At 39.0% G+C, this 23303-nt stretch overlaps 1 protein-coding gene across 2 annotated transcripts; it reads right to left on the bottom strand.

The window, feature by feature from the left end:
- Nucleotides 1-7081: 7081 nt before the first annotated feature.
- Nucleotides 7082-19868, bottom strand: LOC132630824 (protein SCO1 homolog 1, mitochondrial). 2 transcript variants are annotated; one of them, XM_060346422.1, is made up of 7 exons: nt 19646-19868; nt 18863-19048; nt 16144-16234; nt 13981-14193; nt 13298-13387; nt 13076-13208; nt 7082-7536 (listed from the first exon to the last, which is right to left on the bottom strand). In XM_060346422.1, the coding sequence occupies exons 1-7, from the start codon at nt 19787-19789 to the stop codon at nt 7419-7421; spliced, it is 975 nt and encodes a 324-aa protein (XP_060202405.1). In that variant the 5' UTR covers nt 19790-19868; the 3' UTR covers nt 7082-7418. The 2 variants fall into 2 exon arrangements, with proteins under 2 accessions (XP_060202405.1, XP_060202406.1); XM_060346423.1 differs by lacking the exon at nt 19646-19868 and adding an exon at nt 19374-19487.
- Nucleotides 19869-23303: the final 3435 nt, after the last annotated feature.

Here is a 23303-nt window from a genome sequence, read left to right as displayed (position 1 = left end):
AAGATAGATTTAATTAATTGAATACGAGTACGGGACGAAAGGGGGATATATAGTTATGAACTTAAAGGTGTAGTACGACGACATGGTGATAAGGTAAGACCATTATTGAGGCGAACTTGGTATGTTGTTGAGTAAGTTAGAAGCCTGTGTTGGGTACACAATAAGGGTAAAAGGGCATAAGGCATAAAGGGGTATTGCGTGCACACGACTTCACCTCGAAAATAGTGGAATATTTAAAGGACAAAGACGGTAGGCTTGAGGAACAACTGGTGCAATATAAATTCATCAAAAGAAACAGATGATATAGGTTGGGATAAAGATACTATTTCAAGAGAACTTTAGACACTTATCGTCGGAATATAAATGCTGCCTAATTGAGATTGGAACGACTACAAGTACTAATTAACTATTGATTGGAATGAGTGGAATGTGGCCTTGGATGAGTTTCTACCTTGGTCGCATTACTCGAGTACAGATTATCAGATGAAATTTTGCACTATATATGGAAAGGTTCTCGTCGCTTCGTGATTTAGTCAAGGTTTCGTACGTGGATAATCAAGTTATAAATTATAAAGAAACATGTGGATATGGTACAGTACCAAGTGGAGTGGAAAAAGAGATTGGATGAATTTGAGATTGGAAATAGGGACATAGAGTAAAGTATAAACGGATAATGGTATAAGTACACCCTTAAGGGGGGAAGCGGGTGCGAGAAATGCAAGTGTAAGATGGAGACGATCGACACTGCAATATATTTGATATGGATGCTTGAGCTTCAGGTAAAATTCCTTGCTGAGACAAGTTAGTAAGATCTAAAAGCTAGCAATAGATGGATAGGAGTTAGGATGGTATTTGAGGTAGTGTTGAGAATTATTTGTAGAAATCTTGAATGATATGACATTAAAAAGTGGGTGCGTGTAAAAAGAAAAGAATACGACAAGAGGATGGTACCGAGTAATTTAAGAGATATTGTGAAGGGTAGCAACGCTATACAGGATTAGAGGCTAAGATGTTGGCAATAGACTTGTTCGCTAATGATATTGCGACTTATAAGTAACAAGGAAGAAGGAATAGAAAATCCCCTATGGTAGGAAATGAGAAAATCAAAGAGTGAATAAAGGAAGGAAAAGGAGTATGACAAAATAGGACGAGCGAGTTTTAGTATGAATGAGATATGTAAAGCAGAATGAACCAGGAGACGAAAAAACTGTGTCTACCTTATACAAATTGTCCAAGAATAGTTATGCAACCTACGAATATTTGTATGTTAAGCGTAAGACCAAGTGAGTGAGCACTTGATAAGAGGAGTAAGGATTCAGTAATAACAATGCAGTTTTGATATTTTGGGGTACATTACAGAAAGATGTAAAGATGGTTTAAGCCAAATTACCGAGATAGAATTAGTACTGAGGGCAAATAGAACATGGCCATGGTTGAACCAAAGATCTATCCCGATACCGATTGTAAGATAAGAGAGGAGAAGCCAAGGTAAATCATAAATATTAGTGAAAAGACGTCAAGGTATTTCTTGGGCTAATTTGAGTATCTTCGCATATTCTCGTAAAGATTGCAACATAATGTGTGAACGGGAAAGTTAAGAGCAAAACCTGAGTAAAGAGGCAATAAAATAATTAAAATTAAAGATAAAGAATGACACGAGATAATGTGCCCAGAGTGCTACAAGTTGAGTTAAGGGAATTATAAAATGGTTTAAGCGAGACGATTAGAACAAGCAGGTTACTAGATGACAGTAAATTTATATGTCAAATCAAAAATTCTTTCAGAGTATACCAGTCAATAATAGACAGAGCACAGAACAGCTATGTAAAGTCGTTATATGAGGGAATTCCAGCGCTACTCGGTAGCCAACTCTAAGGATTGAGATTAAGAGCCAAAAGGTAGAATACCAGTTAAAGTCTTCTAAAGAAGTCGAAAAGTAATACATGAGGCTGAAGATTCCAGAATATGGACTTCATCTCAGGCTTACCTCGCACTCCACGGAAGTATGACTCTATATGGGTTATTGTGGATAGGCTGACAAAATCAGCCCATTTTCTCCCAGCCAGGGCTACCTATTCAGCTAAGAACTATGCGAGGTTATATACCAAGGAGATAGTGAGACTCCATGAGGTTCCCACATCTATTATATCAGAGAGAGGAGCTCAGTTTACAGCTAACTTCTGGAGATAATTCCAGGAAGGATTGGGGGCACAAGTGAGTCTTAGCACAACATTTCACCCTCAGACTGACGGACAGGCCGAGCGTACTATTCAGACGCTAGGAGATATGTTGCGGGCCTGTATTATTGACTTCAGAGGTAGCTAGGACGACCATTTTCCACTTATCGAGTTTGCTTATAATAATAGCTACAATTCTCATATCCAGATGGCACTGTATAAGGCCTCGTATGGCAGGAAATGCAGGTCACCCATTGGTTAGTTCGATGTTGGTGAGACTAAGTTAATCGGCCCAGATATGATTCAGCAAGTTGTTGATAAGGTGAAGCTTATTCAGGAAAATTTATTAGCAGCCCAAAGTCGACAGAAGTCATATGCAGATAATCGACGTCGACACTTAGAGTTCCAAATTGGTGATCGGGTATTCTTGAAGGTGTCACCCATGAAGGGTGTAATAAGATTCGGTAAGAGAGGGAAGCTTAGCCCGAGATATAGTGGGCCGTATCAGATTATTCGTAGGGTAGGCAAGATTGCCTATGAGTTGGACCTACCATCTGATTTGGAAGCAGTGCATCTATTCTTTCATGTGTCAATACTTCGCGAATGTATTGGTGACCCTTCTAGAGTATTCCCCGTAGATGATGTTCAGGTAAGGAGGAATTGTCTTACGAGAAGGACCCTATAGCTATACTTGATCGCCAAGATTATAAAGTTGCGTACTAAGGATGTGGTTTCCGTCAGAGTATCGTGGCAAAATAATAATAGAGAAGAGATGATTGGAAAATCGAAGAGGAAATGAAGGATAAGTATCCTTACTTGTTCCTACGCCTGCAGGTAATTTAAATTCCTCGCTTTACTATATTGATTGGTAGATGAGACTACATGTTATAGCAATGAAGGAGACTCCCCCGAAATTTTTACAAGACCTTATGGAACTGGTTTAACATTCGAGGACGAATGTTCTAAAGGGGGGAAGGATGTTATATCCCGTATTTTTATACGACGGATTATTCGTAAGCTAATCGGCATAAATCCAAGGACAAGATTATTTTTGGATATGAGACAAGGACTTTTAATCCCCGATTTTAATTAGTGCACGAATTGCTTATAAATTCTAATCGGTGTAGAAATATTGGTGGAGATTAGGGATTAATTAACCATGATTAGATTATTAAGTGGGGATTAGTGATTAATTAGCCTAATTAGACCACTAAGTGGGCCCCACCAATACAAGTGGCTGAATCTGATTGGTGTTTGGCATAATGGGACACATGTCATTGTGGTTGGACATGTGTCACCATTATAGGCAGCATATATTAGTGAAGTTAATGACTAAGATCAGTTCATATTCATTTTCCAAGTTGAACTTAGAGAGAGAGGCTCCCATCTTCACCAAGTGAAGAAGAGAGAGAGCCACGGCCAGCCATGGCAGCTTCACCAAGCCACGGCCAGCCATGGCAGCTCCACCAACTCACAACCAGCCCTTTATTCATTGCATCATCTTCACACTTGGTGAATTATAAGAGTTAGAGAGGGAGAGAGTCCAGCCATGGCAGCTCACGGCCATGGCTGTGCAATTTGAGCTCATGAATTCTTGATGCCAAAATTATTTTCCATGGTGTTCCAACCAATTGGAGGTCATAGCAATGTGAATTAATCATTGAAGAGGCAGCAAGAACGTTGGTGATTAAATTCACCAATTTCAGCAAATTAAGGAGCCAATTTATTAAGGTAAGATTTAATCTTCTTCTATGTGATTTAGAGATGGTTTAGATTTGTATAATGTTGGTGGATGTGAATTGAATATATGAAATTATGTATGTTGATGTTGAAACCGTGTAGGGGCTGTTTTGGTGGAAATTGGTGAATTGATTTTAAGTAACATTTTGGTTGTTGTTGTTATGGATTTTATGATAAGAATGGAGGCATTTAACGGTTAAATTTGAAGTTAAATTTGTTTGTGGGCCGTTGTAAGGATTATAGTGATAATAATGTGGTTACTTGCATATGAATAGATGATGTAGTTGTCGTGTGGCTGCTGTTGTATTTCACTAAAATTAGATGAAAAGATTGTATGAAATAACGTGTAAGAATCGTATGTGGTTTGCTTGGTGTGTTCGTAGGTATTCGCAAGATTTTCGAGCATCGTTTATGCTGTTAGTTACGGGTTGTTTTGATATGTCGTTGTTGTTCTTGTTGAGTTTGGAAGATTAAGTGTAACTAAAGTTATACATGATGTTATTGTATTGGTTAGGCTGTTAGAAGATCGTTTCGATGAAAACGTTAAGACTATGGGTCATTAAGGATAATTTGTATATGTAGTAGTCGTATATGTATTGTTATCGAATGTTGTGAATGTGGGTTGTTTGGAATGTTGTGCGGGCTGTCCGGAGTGTTCTCGAATCTGCCTTGAATAGCTTCGGTATAATACTTGAACGTATAGTTATTGGTATTGGCTTGACTATTGTGTAATTGGTTTGAATGTAAGGAACGTCGTCTAATTATCTAGAAAGGAGTTATTAACATTAGAATACGTTTTGAATCTCCCCGTAGCTTAACCGTAGTTCTTGACGTCTTAATATAGGTTGAGCTACTATTGGGCAGCATATACGTGTTGTGTGGCGAATAAACGCTAAAGGTATGTAAAGCCTATCCCTTCTTTCTTTTGGCGTCTTAGACGTAAGTGATGAACGATATAAGCTTTGGGGTAATTCCATTCGTAAGTTCCGAATATGATTCATGATTCTTATTCACTTCTTGATGTTATAACTTTTAAAGTAGTTAAGCTACTGCCCTCGAGCTTTCTATATGTTAGATAGTATAATTGGATGTATAAGTTTCTATTCCTAAAGGCTCTATAACGACTAATGTCTCTGACTTCATAAGTTATTTCACATTATCTCGATACATGTCTATGATTCCTGAGGCTCCCTTTTGATATAGTTCATAATGATATTTAAAGAGTACTTAACATGACTATCGCTTTGACACTCGAATGTTAGCTAGTCTACTTGTCTATCGAGTCTCAGATGATGATTTAATTACATGTGGTTACTCACTACTCTACTCGTGCATACTGTTGTTACATCTTTCATCGAGTCCCGGGCCGGGTATGTTATCATGCACAGTTTTACTACATTATTCATCGAGTCCCATAATGGGTCGGGTACGGTATATGACGATATGATGATATGATTATTCACCGAGTCCCATAATGGGCCGGGTACGATATACGATGATATGATTATTCACCGAGTCCCATAGTGGGCCGGGTACGGTATATGATGATATGATGATATGACTATCCACCGAGTCCCATGATGGGCCGGGTACGGTATATGATAATGATATGCATGACTTGTTTTGTAAGGCACAGGTACAGTGATTTATTGATTATCATGCTTGTCTCCTGGAATCTTTACTTCAGTTATGATCTTCCATATTGTATTTCATGCTTTATATACTCAGTACATATCTCGAACTGACCCCCTTTCTTCGGGGGGCTGCGTTCATGCCCGCAGGTACAGATACTTGATTTGGTGACCCTCCAGCTTAGGACTTCTACTCAGCTGTCTTGGAGTGCTCCGTTGTTCCGGAGTCTAGACTTTTGGCACAGATCTGCTGATATATGTATATGTTCATTCAGGGGTACGGTGGGGCCCTGTCCCGTCATATGTTACTGTTGATACTCTTAGAGGTCTGTAGACAAATGTGTGGGTTGTATATAGATGTTGTTCAGTTGTGTTAGCATGACTTGTGTTTTGGGACGTTCCCATTCGTAGTGGCAGCCTTGTCGGCTTGCGTATATATATGTTTTGGGATGTTGTATGTAGTGGCAGCCTTGTCGGCTTGCGTATATGTATGGTTGGGACGTTCCCATATGTTATGATAGCCTTGTCAGCTTATGTACGATGTTATCCGTTGATAGTGTGACTTCACAGGAGACAGGTTGCTTTGGTGTATATATATATGTGTGACAGTTCTGAGATGACATATTGTTCCTAAGAATTTCCATATTATGTTCAGTTCGAATGGATTATAGCTACCGGGTGTGTACGAGTGTCCAGCTTGGGCACTAGTCACGGCCTACGGGATTGGGTCGTGATAGCATTATAGGCTAAAAAGGAGCTTGGTCGAGACATTACTTACAGATGGGAGGAATCAGATAGAGCAGCAGAGGATGAGGGACTTGGTATTTGTCCATTGTAATTTGCAGTTACAAGCTTTTGATCCTGAAGGAAGAATGATGTTGCAGGCGATGTTCTTGACCCCATGGATGAGTGGATAGTTGGAAAAGGGCCTAATTTGGTGTCTGAAAACACTAAATTGACATGGATGGACTTAGAATTGGAAAGGCGAAATGGAAAAGAAAAATATTGCGTTTCATGTAAAGGAGGAAGAGGAAGATAGTAAATAGAGTAGCAAATGTAAAGAAAGTGGTAATGAGTCTTTCTATTTAGAAGTTATGTCTAGTTCATGATAGTATCTTTTTGACGTGGAAGTGACTCATTGCAAGGCTCTACACATCCAGTATTGGAATGGCTTCTGGCAAAACTGAGCCCCTCTAGGATTTTCTGCAAAGAACTAATATGGGGTTAAGGTCTAGTTTATTGATTGATTTTGATATCGTTGGTCTTCATTTGCATTAGTTATCTTGTATTTCCATCCTATGACTTCCAGATATGTGGATAATATTCTTACACTTTTGGATCCACAAACTTTGGCCCTCCCCTTACAAAAGAAGTTACACACAACTAATATTATTTATGTGAAACACGTAATAAAATGTTCGGAATTCTCTCAGCTCACAGTAGCATAATATTTCACATCCTTGCATTGAGGGGTAAAAAGTTGACCAAAGTCATCATGAGCATTAGTAGTTCAGCCACAAGAAATTGACAACATTCTTACTGCATAAAAAGTTCTGCTGAACTGCAAAATTCATGATATTACTCAACCTTATATTATTGAGGACAACAGCGTTTGCTTAGTTGCCAAGGGTAATGCCAGTAAACTAACAAATATCTTAGAGAGCAAGTATATTCCTAATTTAAGATTATGGTATACCATCAAACTGCAACAGTTTGGTTCAAAATAATGAAGCTGAATGTCTTCTTCTTCCTTTTTGTGTCAAATATCATGTAAGACCTGAAGTACTCAAAATTTCTTTATTGTGTACGCAAATTTTCCACTGAATGTAATGCTCAATGCTCTAGCAACAGCTAGACCTTTTAAAGAGTATTATGCCTTGGCTTGCTTGTATTGCTTTATCTCCTTAATTATTCCATCAGTAAGCATGTCGACGTCGTTGTTCTTCCCAAAAAACTTCACAAACTCCATCTTAGGATCCATAAGGTACCTGCAAATTGTATCATCAATCTCATCAAATTCCCATGCTATAATAACATCCACATACTGTCTTTAGAAACCAGAGTTGTTGACAATCCAAACCCTTTGATGAAGAACAATCTAAACCCTTTTAAGAAAGGTCATAGGATTTCAAGTTTTAGAAGACATAAAGAATCTCAAAGAATCACTTTAGGCTGGAACTTCACATCAAATACAAGATAGATCACAACAATATTTTGCACGCAACCTTAGATATGCTAAAAGCTTAGAGTTTGGACATGATTTGGTTGAAATTTGGAAAGGAAAAAATAGGGAGTATTTGAATTTCAAGGTGAAAAAATGGTATTTGGATTCGTTGGTGTTTGGACTTGGAGAAAAAAGTTAAGTTTTGTCAGTAAAAACTCGAAATGCTCCTAATACTCTGTTTTTCAAACTTCAAACTCTTTATTTCAAGTTTGAAGTTGAAATAATGGACCAAATTGATAAACAAACACTTATTTGAAATAAACTTCAAATATTATTTCAAAATTCCAAATCATATTCATGGCCAAACGGTGATATGTCCATCAATTTATCATCTAAGCAGATAAGGAGAAAAAGTCATCTGCTAGTAAACAAAAATGCAAACTAGCATGACAAGAACTTAAATTACGTCTCCCAGTAGTTTGGACTTTGGAGTAGTTGATGCCTACATGGAATATCTTTGTATTTATTATAAAATGAAGCTCATCTTAAGAATTAATTTCTGGTTAATATGTGAGAAAAATTGTTATTTTTTTAAACTGGTAACTGTAAAAAAAAATGGTTTTATGAATTAATGACCAAAAATGCTTCCAATAACTTATAACTTGTTGGTCAATTACAGCAGCAACATAACCAATGTATTCCCACAAGGTGGGGTCTGGGGAGGGTAGAGCGTACGCAGACCTTACCCCTACCTTGGGAGGTAGGACCTTGTTGGTCAATTATAGTTACTAATTCATTAGTCAATCTCAATCATGTTCTAATCAACAACAACAACAACCCAGTGAAATCCCACAACGTGGGGTCTGGGGAGGGTAGAGTGTACACAAACCTTACTCCTACCAAGGTAGGACGGCTGTTTCCGAAAGACCCTCGGCTCAATGAAAAGCATAAAAAGAGGTCAGATAGGCTAAGAAATTCAAAGCGATGTGGAAATGCAAATAACGAAAGCGACACAGATAAGATAGAATAATCAAAGTACAAGAAATAACAGATAATAGCAGAAATCAGAGCACAAAAAATTCTACTGCGATAATGCGCCTACTAATAAGGAAGGATAACGAGACTATCTACTAGCCTTCTACCCTAATGTGGGTCCTCCAAACCCTCCTATCTAAGGTCATGTCCTCGCTAAGCTGTAACTGCGCCATGTCCTGTCTAATCACCTCTCCCCAATATTTCTTCGACCTACCCCTACCTCTTCTGAAACCATTCATGGCCAACCTCTCACACCTCCGCACTGGAGCATCCGTACCTCTCCTCTTCACATGCCCAAACCATCTCAGTCTCGCTTCCCGCATCTTGTCTTCCACCGAGGCCACTCTCACCTTGTCCCGAATAGCCTCATTCCTAATCCTGTCACTCTTGGTGTGCCCACACATCCATCTCAACATTCTCATCTCGGCAACTTTCATCTTTTGAACATGAGAGATCTTAACTGACCAACACTCCGCCCCATACAACATAGTCGGTCTAACCACCACTTTGTAGAACTTGCCCTTAAGTTGTGGTGGCACCTTCTTGTCACATAGCACTCCGGAAGCGAGCCTCCATTTCATCCACCCTGCCCTAATACGATGTGTGACATCATCGTCAATCTCTCCGATGCCTTGCATGATAGACCCAAGATATTTGAAACTACTTTTCTTCTGGATGGCCTGGGTACCAAGCCTAACTTCCACGCCAACCTCCTGAGGTGCTTCACTAAACTTGCACTACAAGTACTCTGTCTTGGTCCTACTCAGCTTAAACCCTTTAAACTCTAAGGTATGTCTCCAACCCTCCAGCTTAGCGTTAACTCCACTACGAGTCTCGTCGATCAGGACTATGTCATCCGCGAAAAGCATACACCATGGCACCTCACTTTGAATTTGTCGCGTCAATCCATCCATCACCAAGGCAAATAAAAACGGACTAAGAGCTGATCCTTGATGCAACCCCATCACAACTGAGAAGTGCTCTGAGTCCCCTCCTACTGTCCTTACCCTGGTTTTGGCCCCCTCATACATGTCCTTGATCACTCTAATGTACGCCACAGGTACACTTTTAGCCTCCAAACATCTCCATAGGATCTCTCTTGGAACTTTGTCGTAAGCCTTTTCTAGGTCGATGAATACCATGTGTAAATCCCTCTTCCTCTCCCTATACTGCTCCACCAGTCTCCTCACAAGATGGATGGCTTCTGTAGTTGAGCACCCCGACATGAATCCGAACTGGCTCTCTGAAATAGACATGCCTCTTCTCCTCACCCTCATCTCCACCACCCTTTCCCACACTTTCATAGTATGGCTTAGCAGCTTGATACCTCTATAGTTGTTGCAACTCTGAATATCCCCCTTGTTCTTGTATAGAGGGATCATTACGCTCGACCTCCATTCTTCAGGCATCCTTGCCGTCTTAAAGATGACATTAAACCTAGTCAGCCACTCCAAACCTACCGAGCTCGCGCTCTTCCAAAATTCCCGAGGAATCTCGTCCGGTCCGGTCGCTCTTCCCCTGCGCATCCTACGAACAGCACTCTTAACCTCCTCAACCTTAATACTACTGCAAAACCCAAAATCGTGACGCCTCCCTGTATGTTCCAAATCTCCCAACACAATGTCTCTGTCCCCTCCTTCATTCAAGAGTTTGTGGAAGTATGACTGCCATCTCCGTCTAATGAGAGTCTCCTCTACCAATACTTTTCCATGCTCGTCCTTGATGTACTTCACTTGATCCACATCGCGTGCCCTTCTCTCCCTCGCCTTGGCTAGCCCGAACAATTTCTGATCCCCGCCTTTCTCTTCTAGTCCAGCATAAAGACGTTCAAAAGCTGCCGTTTTTGCCGTCAAAACCGCCAACTTCGCCTCCTTCCTCGCTATCTTATAAAGTTCCCTATTCGTCCACTTCTCCACCTCATCCTTGCTTTCTATCAACTTCGCATACGCCACCTTCTTTGCTTCCATCTTCCCTTGCACTTCTCCAATTCACCACCAGTCCCCTCGATGCCGACCACGGCCACCTGACGAGACCCCTAACACTTCACTTGCTACAACCCTAATGCAACAAGTCGTCCTATCCCACATACTGGTCGCATCCCCACTACTATACCAGGCCCCCATATCCTTCAATTTCTCTCCCATCTCCAAGGCACTAGTCGTTGTCAAACTCCCCCATCTGATCCTAGGTCGGTCATCCCCGACCCTCTTCTTCCTCGTCATCTTGATCCCTAAATCCATCACCAAGAGCTTATGTCGGGTTGTAAGGTTGTCGCTCGGAATGACCTTACAGTCTTTGCACAGACCTTTATCGTCCTTCCTAAGGAGTAAAAAATCTACCTGAGTCTTAGCCACCGAACTACGGAAGGTTACCAAGTGCTCCTCCTTCTTTGGGAAACTCGAATTGGCTATCACCAACCCAAAAGCTCTTGCAAAATCCAAAAGTGAAACTCCTCCTCCATTTCTGTCCCCGAAGCCAAAGCCTCCATGCACATCATCATAACCTCCCGAAATAGACCCGATGTGCCCATTAAAATCCCCTCCCACGAAAAGCTTCTCAGTAGGCGGTATGCCTTCCACTAACTCGTCCAAATCCTCCCAAAAGCGCCTCTTCTCCTCCTCGCCTAAGCCCGTTTGCGACACATATGCACTAATAATGTTCAAAGTGAGCCCTTCAACGACCACCTTAATCGACATCATCCTATCAGTGACTCTCCTAACCTTTACCACCTGATCCCTTAAATCACTATCTACTAAAATGCCTACCCCATTCCTATACTTCGTTCTACCAGAGAACCAAAGCTTATACCCGTGTACCTCCTTAGCTTTAGGACCTACCCATTTGGTCTCTTGGACACAAGCTATATTAATCTTCCTCTTCTTAAGAATCTTAACTAGCTCTATGGACTTTCCCCGTTAACATCCCAATGTTCCAAGAGCCTACTCTCAGCCTAGACGCTCCTTTAACCCACTTACCCCTCCTAACCCTCGTCCCCGTCCCCGAACGAGAACATGACCCTAGTCTACCATCAATACCCAAAGCCACGAAAACGAGTATGAACTAATAAATTATTCAAAGGTCTAAAGTCAGCAAAATATAACTACAAGTGTATGAACAAAGAATAGATATGGCAACCGGAGGTACCAACTCCAGTTGAAATGAACCTGTTCGTCGCCGGAAAACACTGTTCAACGTCAGAGTACTGTTCACTGTCAAGGCACTGTTCACTGCCGGCGTACTGTTCACACGACCTGAAAGGGAGACGAGAAGAGGGGGGAAAGGAAAGAGAACAGGAGAGAGAAAGAGAGGACTGGCCGGAAAAAGATGCCGGAAAAGTCGCCGTCGACGGAGCAGCGGCGTTCTGGCAGCGCCAGAAGCAGATAAAAGAGGGGAAAAAAGAAGAGGAGAAGGAGGAGGAGAAGAATTAAAGGGAAGAGAAAAAAAAAAAGTAAATCTGGCCAGAAAAGTAGCCGGCGTTACCTGAACGTGACAGTGGCCGGAAAACTGTTACCTGGATCTGAACAGTGATCTTACCGTTGGGTTGGGTGAGCAGAGGAGAGAGAAAGTCAGAGAGAGGAGAGAGAAATCTTTAAACGATAATTGTTCAACTCCGTTTAATTAGTAAAATAAATCCTAGATTATAGATCCTCATCTATTAGAATTAGTTTATTTCAAATAGCAAGAATTAGTCTAGTTAATCAAAACTAAACAGAATGATAAATGATCAAATTTCAAGTAGTCAAAGCTAAAACATCTTTTAAAAACTCATCATGAATGCCCATCTCTCGGCAATCCATCAGCACACTATCTCCCAACAAAAAACTAACACCGCTTTGAGCTCACTTGCCAGCCATCACTTCCAACTTCAACTATATTTCCACTCCCATTCCATACATAGGTTACTTCTACATATATTGGTCTTCATCAGTAAATATCCAACTCTATAAGGTTTTGTTCATGCACATAGGTCCCAATGCACGCTTACTTTTGAAGTGATCAAATGGAAACTAAGGGGCTACAAGCACTATAAGTAGTGCTTTCCAGATGGAGGATTCATGAAGGAAAAAGATAACGAGAATGGTTACCACTGTAGTATAGCTATTTTTCTAATGCTTGTTATATAGTATTACTGGTATACCTGCATAAATTTGAATGATCCCCGCATTTCTATGCAAACCACATCATTTGAAGCACCACATTTTAGATATCATTAAAGGTGCTGAAAATTTAAAAGACTCTGTATGCAGGATATTATTAATCTGTAAGGAAGCAGAAAAATCGAAGGTGTGCAATCATTGCTAGGATAAGCAGGATCAAGTAATACATACATGACTATTGAGTGGTCAACAAGGTAATCTGAGCCTTCTTCTTCTGTCTTCATATAGTAAACCCGATAAGCACGTGCTGTTTTCTTTATCTCTTCTGGGGTACCAGTGAGGCCAATCAAGTGCGGGTGGAACTCTAAACATTGAGTGCAAAATTATCAGTTGCAACCTTACAAGTATACCTAATTAATGCACGATATATAATCAGTTCAATCTGAAATACACCTTTAACATATTCGCCTACTTGCTCAACCGTATCTCTTTCAGGATCAACTGAGATAAATAAAGGTACAACTTGAATTCCAGACTTCTCCTCTGCATATTGAATAAATTACAAGTTAGAAGATTAATATATCCCCATATTCTTAAAATTAAAAGGAAAAAAACATCATGACAGCTATAGATTAACAATTTATGGGCTTTTCTCTCAGAACGAAAAAATTAGAACCATAAAGTCAGTAGCTGCCTTATTATAGTCTGCTACGACATTAGCTAACAACTTCTTCACTAGGTAGCCGAATGATCGAATGTCTCCGTTAGGAGAATATTAAACCAGTTTGAACATTTTCATGCACAAAATGGAATTACAATGAAGCAAGGAAAAAGGTTATGGTTTGAGCCTACGCAACTCATGCTCATAGTTCACATGATACTTAATATGCACCATCAGTTTTTCTTCACTGAAGAAACATTGGCAATCGGAATGCTCCTTTAGTTCTGTTATTATTGCGTCCATTTGACCAAACAAATTGGGAATCAAGTCTGGATTAAAACTAGGAAAATTAGACATTAACTTGAAGGCAAGAGGAAGGATAATATAAAACTGCAAGAAAACTGATGTCAGATAATAAGTGGACCATGCAAAAGTTCATCCATTTAGGGCAGAGAACTATGATGAGAAGGCTTACTAATTTTATCAACGGCAGCAGCGAGTTTCTGTAGCTCATCGGGGCATATATCTGGACAGTGAGTGAAACCAAAATATACAACTGTCCACTTGCCAAAGAAGTCTTTCTCAGTTACTGGTTTTCCATTATGGTCAATAAGACTAAATGGACCACCAATGGCTGCTTTTCCAACTGAAGGTCCTTGCTTTACAGAAGTTGAAGCATTGGTGATATCTGTAACAATAAGTAACAAGCTGAATCAGCAAACTAGAATGATAGGAACTTAGAAGCAACGCAAGAACACATATTGTAACGTATGATCTTACAATCTTTAACTTTATTTGAATAATCATAAAAGAAGCTTATCAATGCAGGGTTAGTAAAATATTATTAAAATACAATTATTTGTTATTTGAAGTAAAAGACGAAGCACCACATCTGACCTTTCTCTTAAGAAACCAAAATTTCATAATGGGTATTTAAGCTACTTAACAGAGGCAATCAGCAGATGGTCAACTGGCCATGGAAGCACATTTGGAAAGTTAAAACACCTTACAAGGTAGCATGTTTCACCTGGTTGTTAGCCAGGGAAGTGGTGCTGACACATGACAACCTTAGCAAGAGAAAGATCAACCTATGCTCGAAGTGTTACTTGTGTGGTGAAGAAGCTGAGACAGTCAGCCATCTATTCCTAAACTTCAGGATCACAGACATGCTATGAAGAACTCCATTAGCCTAAGAAGCATGGTTTGGAGAATGCCAACGAAGATTATTGAAGTCTTGTTTAGCTGGGAAGAAGCTGGAGCAGGATTGTTAAGCATAGATATGTGGAGGATTGTCCCAACTTGCATTTGGTGGACAATCTGGAAAGAGAGGAATTCCAGATGTCTTGAAAACATTGGCAATTCAGTTCAGATGAATAAGTTGAATTGCCTTAGACTTTTTTGTTTTTGGTCTAACCAGAGATACATAGAAGACACTGCTTCAATGATAGACGCCCTAGATTTTTGTTAGGTTTCAGGAGCAGTCTTTCTTCCTTTTCACTTGTAAATATGTTAACCTTTCAAAGAAAAACTCAAAGTGGTTTAGTTCAATTAAAAAGAGATACTATTGTGTGTAAGTAAGCGACCATTTTACAGTGTTTTACGGATACAACAAGCTACTGAAAATGCACACTTACCCTATCAAATGAAGACAAAGGAAAAACTACAGAACATTTTTTTATTTTATTTTTTTGCAAAACCCAACATCCTCAAAAATAAATTCCAGCATGTGTGTGTGTTTTTTTTTCTTTTAAGAGCACAAGAGTTCAGTCATGGACCAAAGAACAAGCATAATCAGAGGTTTTGCAGCAGAGACCCTCATACACGTGACAAATGGATAGATTCCAAATTATTACTCCAGAAGAGATATGATTTGTTCTTCAGCTCATGACCCTAAATAGGAGAGCATGGAGGTCAAAGGATTACGATAGAAGATTAGTACGTAGTCGAGCGAGTGATTTCTCTCTTTTCTGAGGAAAGCATGGTTCTAGTTTATAGTGCCTTATCTTCTCCCTCTTGTCCGTACCAGCATTATTATTATTATTATTATTATTATTATTATTATTATTATTATATCATTATCTTATTCTTCATTTTATTACTAATGTTGTTTCTTTTACTTTGGTTATCTTCACTATTTTTGTTGTCGATACTTTTCTTCAGTATATTCATCATAGCCTTTTTACTCTTATATTTTTCAAACCTAGTCTATCAGAAACAGCCTCCCTACCCTACCAAAGATAGGGATAAGGTCTGCCTACACCCCACACTCCTCAGACCCACTTGTGGAATCATACTGGGTATGTTATTGTTATTTTTTGTAAGTGATGCAATTTGTGATTTAAACTTATTGATGACAAAAGGAACAAGCAAAAGTTGACTTTTGAAATCCATTGTTCAATTAACTGACTCTGCATTCTGACATATACCTGCCTACACACACACAACCATTGTAGAACTATACTTGGAATGAGGCAGTGCTACAACCAGAAAACCTAAACGCATAAATACTGACAGATAACTAATCCTCATCCATGGTGCCCTCAAACCCAAAATCTAATGATCCCAAAGGTTAAGTTGTGTTTCACCGATGTTTGCAGTTCTTTCCCTAAAACTAATACAACTCACCATAGTAATCTACCTTCAATATGCCGTCTCTTTTCCCTGTCATAATAGTAAACCAATCCTGCTCCAGTGCAAACAAGTAGAAAGAAGCTCATCCACGAAACAGGCTGCACATATCAAGCAAAACTTATCAATCACAGACTCTACGAAACATCAGGAAAAAAAAAACTTTTACAACCTACTACAAACAGATAAAATTGCATTTGCGTCCATACTATTTTTCCATAAAATTGAAGCTATTCCAAAGCAGAACAGAAGCATGGAACACTTCATCACACAAAGCAAGCAAAAAGTCTGCAGCTTATATCCGAGCCACAAACTCAATATCGAATTAATTCAGCAAATAATAGCAGCTCCATATGATCAAAATATAACTTCTAACAAAACATACACATAAAACATAGCACGAATGCAAGTGTTAGGCTGCAGGTTTTCGGGACAAGTTACCTTCGACTTAATATACATACATACGTTACATGCATACAAGATAAGTTTTAATATTTACTCCATCCGTCCAATTTATATGACACTCTTCCCTTTTTAGTCAGTCCCAACAAGAATGACACATTTCTATATTTAGTAACAATTTAACTTCAAATTCACCATTTTATCCTTAATGAAATGATTTATAGCCACACCAATATCTATGACTCATTTTGGACCACAAGTTTCAAAAGTCTTCCTCAACTTTGTGCCCAGTCAAATGGGATGGAGGGAGTATATAAATATGTTTATGCAATTTTCAATATTTTATACTGCTAACTTAAAATTCTGAATATGCCATTACATAAGTGTAGTACTCCCTCTGTTCACTTTTACTTGTCCAGTATTCTAAAAATAGATTTTTCACTTTTACTTGTCACTTTTAGCATATCAAGACAACAACAACAACAACCCAGTGAAATCCCACATCGTAGGGTCTGGGGAGGGTAGAGTGTACGCAGACCTGACTTCTACCAAGGTAGAACGGCTGTTTCCGAAAGACCCCCGGCTCAATAAAAGCATAAAAAGAAGTCAGATACGGTTAGATAAGGTTAAGAGATTCGGATAAGAGATTTAAAGCGATATGAAAATGAAATAATGCAAGCGACACAGATAATACAGGATAATCAGAGCATAGAAAATAACCGATAATAGCAGAAATCAGAGCAGATGACACAGGATAACCAAAGCACAGGAAATAACACATAATAACAGATAATAACAGAAATCGGAGCACAAGAAATTATATTGCAATAATGCGACTACTAATAAGAACGGATAACGAGACTATCTACTAGCCTTCTACCCTAATTTAGGTCCTCCAAACCCTCCTATCTAAGGTCATGTCCTCGGTAAGCTGTAATTGCGCCATGTCGTGTCTAATTACCTCTCCCCAATACTTCTTCGACATACCCCTACCTCGTCTGAAACCATCCATGGCCAACCTCTCACACCTCCGCACTGGGGCATCTGTATCTCTCCTCTTCACATGCCCAAACCATCTCAATCTCGCTTCTCGCATCTTGTCTTCCACCGAGGCCACCCCCACCTTATCCCGAATATCCTCATTCCTAATCTTGTCACTCCTGGTGGTGGCCACACATCCATCTCAACATTCTCATCTCGGCAACTTTCATCTTTTGAACGTGAGAGATCTTAACTGGCCAACACTCCGCCCCATACAGCATAGTCGGTCTAACCACCACTTTGTAGAACTTGCCCTTAAGTTTTGGTGGCACCTTTTTGTCACATAGCACTCCGGAAGCAAGCCTCCATTTCATCCACCCTGCCCCAATACGATGTGTGACATCATCGTCAATCTCCCCGCTGCCTTGCACAATAGACCCAAGGTACTTGAAACTACTTTTCTTCTGGATGGCCTGGGTACCAAGCCTTACTTCCAAGTCAGCCTCCTGAGTTGCTTCGCTGAACTTACACTCCAAGTACTCTGTCTTGGTCCTACTCAGCGTAAACCCTTTAGACTCCAGAGTATGTCTCCAACACTCCAGCTTAGCGTTAACTCCGCTACGAGTCTCGTCAATCAGGACTATGTCGTCCGCGAAAAGCATACACCATGGCACCTCACCTTGAATTTGTCGTGTCAATCCATCCATCACCAAGGCAAATAAAAACGGACTAAGAGCTGATCCTTGATGCAACCCCATCACAACTGGAAAGTGCTCTGAGTCTCCTCCTACTGTCCTCACCCTGGTTTTGGCTCCCTCGTACATGTCCTTGATCACCCTAATGTACGCCACAGGTACACTTTTAGCATATCAAGAGAAGACAATTTATTTTTTCCTGTTTTACCCATAGTATTAATTACTCACTTCAAATCATTTGGCAAATCCAATAAAAATATGTATCAATTAATATGGATACATTGGTAAAATATGTACTCCATTTATTATTTCTTAAACAGCGTGAAAAGTCCAAAGTGGACAAGTAGGAGCCCGTTTGGATTGGCTTATAAGTTGCCTATAAGTTGTTTTCAGCTTTTTTGAGTGTTTGGCTGGCCAACTTAAAATCATTTTGTGCTTAAAATAAGGCCAAAAAATTAATTGGGCCCGTTTGGCTTAGCTTATCTAAAGCAGCTTATAAGCTGAAAACAGCTTATAAGCAAAAAAAAATAAGTTGGACTACCCCAACTTATTTTTTTTTTAGCTTATAAGCTGCTTTTTTTAAGCCCATCCAAACAGGCTCTAAAAGTGAACAGAGGGAGTATATCTTTGTGAATAAGGAAAGGAACTTACACTACCCCGAATAGACTTTCCCTTTCCCTGTTCAGTCTTCTGAGAACCACCCGAGCTCTCGCTTTTTTCAGAATTTGCTCCGGTAGAGGATCCTCCCGACCCGGAATTTGATTGATTACTAGAGCTGGAGGTGCACAAAAACCTGTAAGAAATTAACCCATTTTCCAGTCCATCCAAACGCATAGCCTGTAATCCAAGATTCCCCAACCCCACCAAAAAAAAAAAAAAAAAAAATCAGCCACATGAATTAGAAACTACAAAAATCAAAGACTATAAAAAGATGACTTTTTTAGCCCAAAAATCTGAAATTAGAAAGACAAAAAAAGTAGAGATCTTTTGAGTACAAAACAAAGACTATACAAAGATACCCAAAGAAACAGATAAAGATCACACTTTCTAGTCCAAAAATCTGAAATTAGCAACAACAACAACAAAAAAAAAAAAAAAAAAAAAAAAAAAACAGATTATCTGAAATTAGAGGGGAAAAAAAAAGTTGAAACGTTTGAAATACCCAAAAATTAATCAGAAAAAAAGATCACTATTTAGCCCAAGGATCTGAAATTAGAAAAAAAGGAAGTTGAAAACTTTTGAAATACCCAAAAATAAAACAGAAAAAGCTCACGCCTACAATCTACAATTAGAAAGAAAAGAAAAAGTTGAAATCTTTTGAAATACCCAAAAATTAAACAGAAAAAAAAAATCATTTTTTCGCCTAAAATCTAAAATTGGCAACAACAACAAAAAAAAAAAGTTGAAACATAGAGTAGAAAAAAGAAGACTAACCAATGGAGAAAGGGGTAAAGATTTGATGGCGTTGAGAGTATTTGAAAGAGTGTGAAATGAAGAACGCTGCCATTGTTGGGAAGAAGCAAGGGAGTGACAGAGATACCGAATTTGTTGATGATTTCTTGATATTGCTTTCGCCATTGCTTTTCTTTCTTTCTTGTCAAAAGATTGCCAAGAGGTCAAAAACCCTACTAAAACCGCACAACTGGAGAGCTTTGTATTTTTTCTTTTTCTTTTTCCTCTTTTGTTCAGTCGTTTTTTGCCTAAAAAGGAAATTAAAATCAATTTTTTCGGACAACATGTCAAAGGTTCAAGAATTCAACATTTTGGAAATCTTCTTCAAAGTTAGAGTCTTTAATTAAAGTTTGGGGCATTACCAGGTATGTAAAGTTACTATCTACGTGTGAAAATATTATTGTTCTTCTCCACGCCTCATAATCCATAAATTATGATTCTCTACTAAAACTAGGGTTTCTATACCATGCTCATGACAACCCTAGATCTATGTCCATGATTATATTATGTATAAATTGCTATTATTCTATCATTGTGTTCTTAATAACTCCATATGATTATTGAGAATCAGTCTGTAATCTATGAAAACTCATATCTCGTATTCCATGGGTTCTTGCATGCATGTTTTTAGCTAAATATGATTATTTCATGAATATCCTACATGTCTGCAAGTTTTCATGCAACTGTATTATATAATTAATTTCATGTCATGATGCAAGATACATACATGTTAAATATAAGCTATTTCATGAAACCATATTTACAAGTTATTTCGTGAAATCATGATTACAAGTCAAGTACAAGTTAATTCACGAAAATCATGGGTTTCTTAGCCAATTATATCATGTTCATGTTTTTGGGAGTTGCACGAATTACCGAGAAGGCTCAGATAGCCTGAAACTACGTAACCACCGTAGGACAAGGATCGCTCCGCCCAGTTAGGACGATTCCTTAATTTTACACTGAATGGATCCATCAGGCACGTTACCACCTTATACCCTGGCAAGGTATGGGGGCTTTGTTGGTCCGGCGAGGTACCAGACTCCACGTATCCACGTGGTGATATCATGTTGTCGGTTTATGAAATGCTCTCCCTACTTATTATGTTTTACTTATGTTATATATATATATATATATATATATCCATGCTTATGCTCATGTTCATGTCCAGGTTTTCAGTTTCAGTTCTTATCATGTTATTCCATGTCCCATGTTATTTCTTTCAGTTGCTTTACGTACCAGTACATTCAATGTACTAACGTCCCCTTTTATTGCCCGGAGGCTTGCATTTCACGATGCAGGTACGGATTTACATGACGACACCTCTGCTCATTAGGATCTGCACGTACCAGCTTATTGGCGAGCCCCATCTCATTCGGGGTTTAGACATTGTCTTTCTTTATTTAGTTTTGCATCTAAAGGTATGCTGGGGGCCTTGTCCCAGCAAGTATGTTACGTGTTTCAAACTCATGTTAGAGGTTTCATAGACATGACAAGTGTCATGTTAGACTTCCAGAGTTGGTTAGCCGGTTTGGCTCATTTATGATATTGTCCGCATTCGTGACTTAACCAAGTACTTATGTTTAATATTATGACTTACTATGTTTTATAAAAGCTCATCATGCACTTCACGTTATATTTCCGCTCATGTATGCCCCATTATGATTTAGCAAGCCATGTGGTTCGCTCGGTCACATGCAGTCAGGCACCGAGTGTCGTGTTACGCCCAGGCCATGGTTCGGGGCGTGACAGAGATCCTCCCAAAATTGTGCCTGTAGAAGATGTCCAAGTTACTGAGAAATTGTCCTATGAAGAAATACCCATTGCTATTCTAGATAGGCAGGTTCGGAGACTCAGAACCAAAGTCGTAGCCTCAATTAAAGTCGTGTGGAGAAACAATAATAGGGAAGAGATGACTTAGGAAGCTGAGGAAGATATGAAGTCCATGTACCCACATTTGTTTCCACTCCAAAAAGAGCACCATCCAGAGACACCATTATCCTAAGGTATGTGATGCTCCTTTGAATGATTTCTTGGTCGTGTGTGGCCAATATGGGTATTGATGTGGTAGCCCTGTGAGGCATTGCATATTTTGGGTTGTTATGACGGGATTGTAGTGGTACAATTATAGAGGAAACTGCGGCAAAATCTTCATAGAAATCCCTACGAGCTTAACATTCGAGGACGAATGTTCCTAAGGGGGAAGGAATGTTACACCTCGAAAAAATTTCCCGTCGTTTGCGTCATAAGTAAATTAAAGTAAGCTCGAAGAGATCATAGAACCCTTATAAGGTTAATGAATACTCTTAACAAGTGTCAAGCAAGTGCCTAAAGGTTCCGAGACCAAGCAAATCGAAGAAAGTAAATATGTCAAAAAAAAAAAAATTGGAACAAAAAGTTGGTAAAATTTTGGGCAGATTTTTAGTCAACTTTGGAGTGGTATATCTCCTAGTATATTATGAGTTTTAAGGTGTTTCAAAAGCCTAAAGTGAATTTCGTCGAGTTTAGTTTCCAACGCAACAAACCTCTTGTCGATACGACATTGGAGTAGAGAATTATGAACGTTACAAGTTAGGCTGACAGAGCAGAAACACACTGCTATAGTGCTGCTATAGTGCTACGGTGCCACCGACTTTAGCACACTATATAAGGGTTAAAACCCCTCTTTTTTGTCATAATAATTTCCCAAATATTCCAAAAAATTCAGCAAGCATAAGAGAGCAAATATACATCATAAAAGTGAGGATTTTGAGTTATTTCAAGTAATGAAGTACTAGTCGCGGTCCCGGTAACGTGTAGTCGCGATTATAATTTTATTTTGCGTTGGAAAGGGCTTGGGTACAAATTAAATATTGAAGATCTTGCTACTTTATTAAAGATAAGGTATGAGTCATTGAATCCCTCTCTTTATTAACGTTGATTTTGGAATATTTACGAGAATAAAAGTTATAGTTTGTTGTGTTGATGTTGTTGGCTTATGGATTGAGTTTTGAAGAAAGTTTGGATGGAATTGTGCATATTTATCTTGTAGAATCTTGATGATATTGTTGTTGATGTTGCTGGTATTGTTTGGGAGTTGTTTTGGTATTTGGAGGAGGTAAAGAATATAGGGGAAATGCTGCCCAAATTTTCGTAACCCAAATTAGTCTTCAATAATTAGTGCTTATAAGTTGATGGAAATATGATGAAAGTATGATTAAAGATGTATTTCTCGATATATAGGTTCGGGTGAAGGGCAAACACTGAAGTAACGGATCCTTTAAGTGGTGGCTTGACGGATAAGGTATGTAAGGTGTTCGTTTCTCTCTCTTTCCTTGGCACGAATCCAACTAGAGTATGAATATGAGCATTCCATAATAAAATCACTCCATTCCTATGTCATGTAGCTCAACTCTTAATGTCTTAGTTATTTGATTGATTCTTAGTATATTATTATGTTCATCATCGTTAAGTTATTTCTTTGGATTCGACAGGAATTCCATAATATAAATCGAAGGTTACTGACCTTACATCACTCCGATAAAGTTGTAGCTTTCATATGAGCTCTCATGCATGCTATTTACATTATGTATATGTATATAGTATATTTATGGACCGAGCCGTATGTTTCTCGGCACTAACATATCATATTTATGGATCG

The sequence above is a fragment of the Lycium barbarum genome, chromosome 3 (assembly GCF_019175385.1).
Source record: "Lycium barbarum isolate Lr01 chromosome 3, ASM1917538v2, whole genome shotgun sequence".
In the NCBI taxonomy this organism is placed as follows: Eukaryota; Viridiplantae; Streptophyta; class Magnoliopsida; order Solanales; family Solanaceae; genus Lycium; species Lycium barbarum.
Note: the sequence above shows the minus strand (reverse complement) of the source record. Positions and strands in the feature narration are given on the sequence as shown.

Bases quoted from the DNA above. Each gene is read 5' to 3' on its own strand.
- LOC132630824 (XM_060346422.1), bottom strand. From the start codon at position 19,789: ATGGCGAAAGCAATATCAAGAAATCATCAACAAATTCGGTATCTCTGT. The intron at 14,194-16,143 runs GTAGATTACTAT...TTATTGTTACAG, and splicing joins AAAGAGACGGCATATTGAAG to ATATCACCAATGCTTCAACT. The intron at 7,537-13,075 runs GTATGTATTACT...TACAATTTGCAG, and splicing joins GTTGACCACTCAATAGTCAT to GTACCTTATGGATCCTAAGA.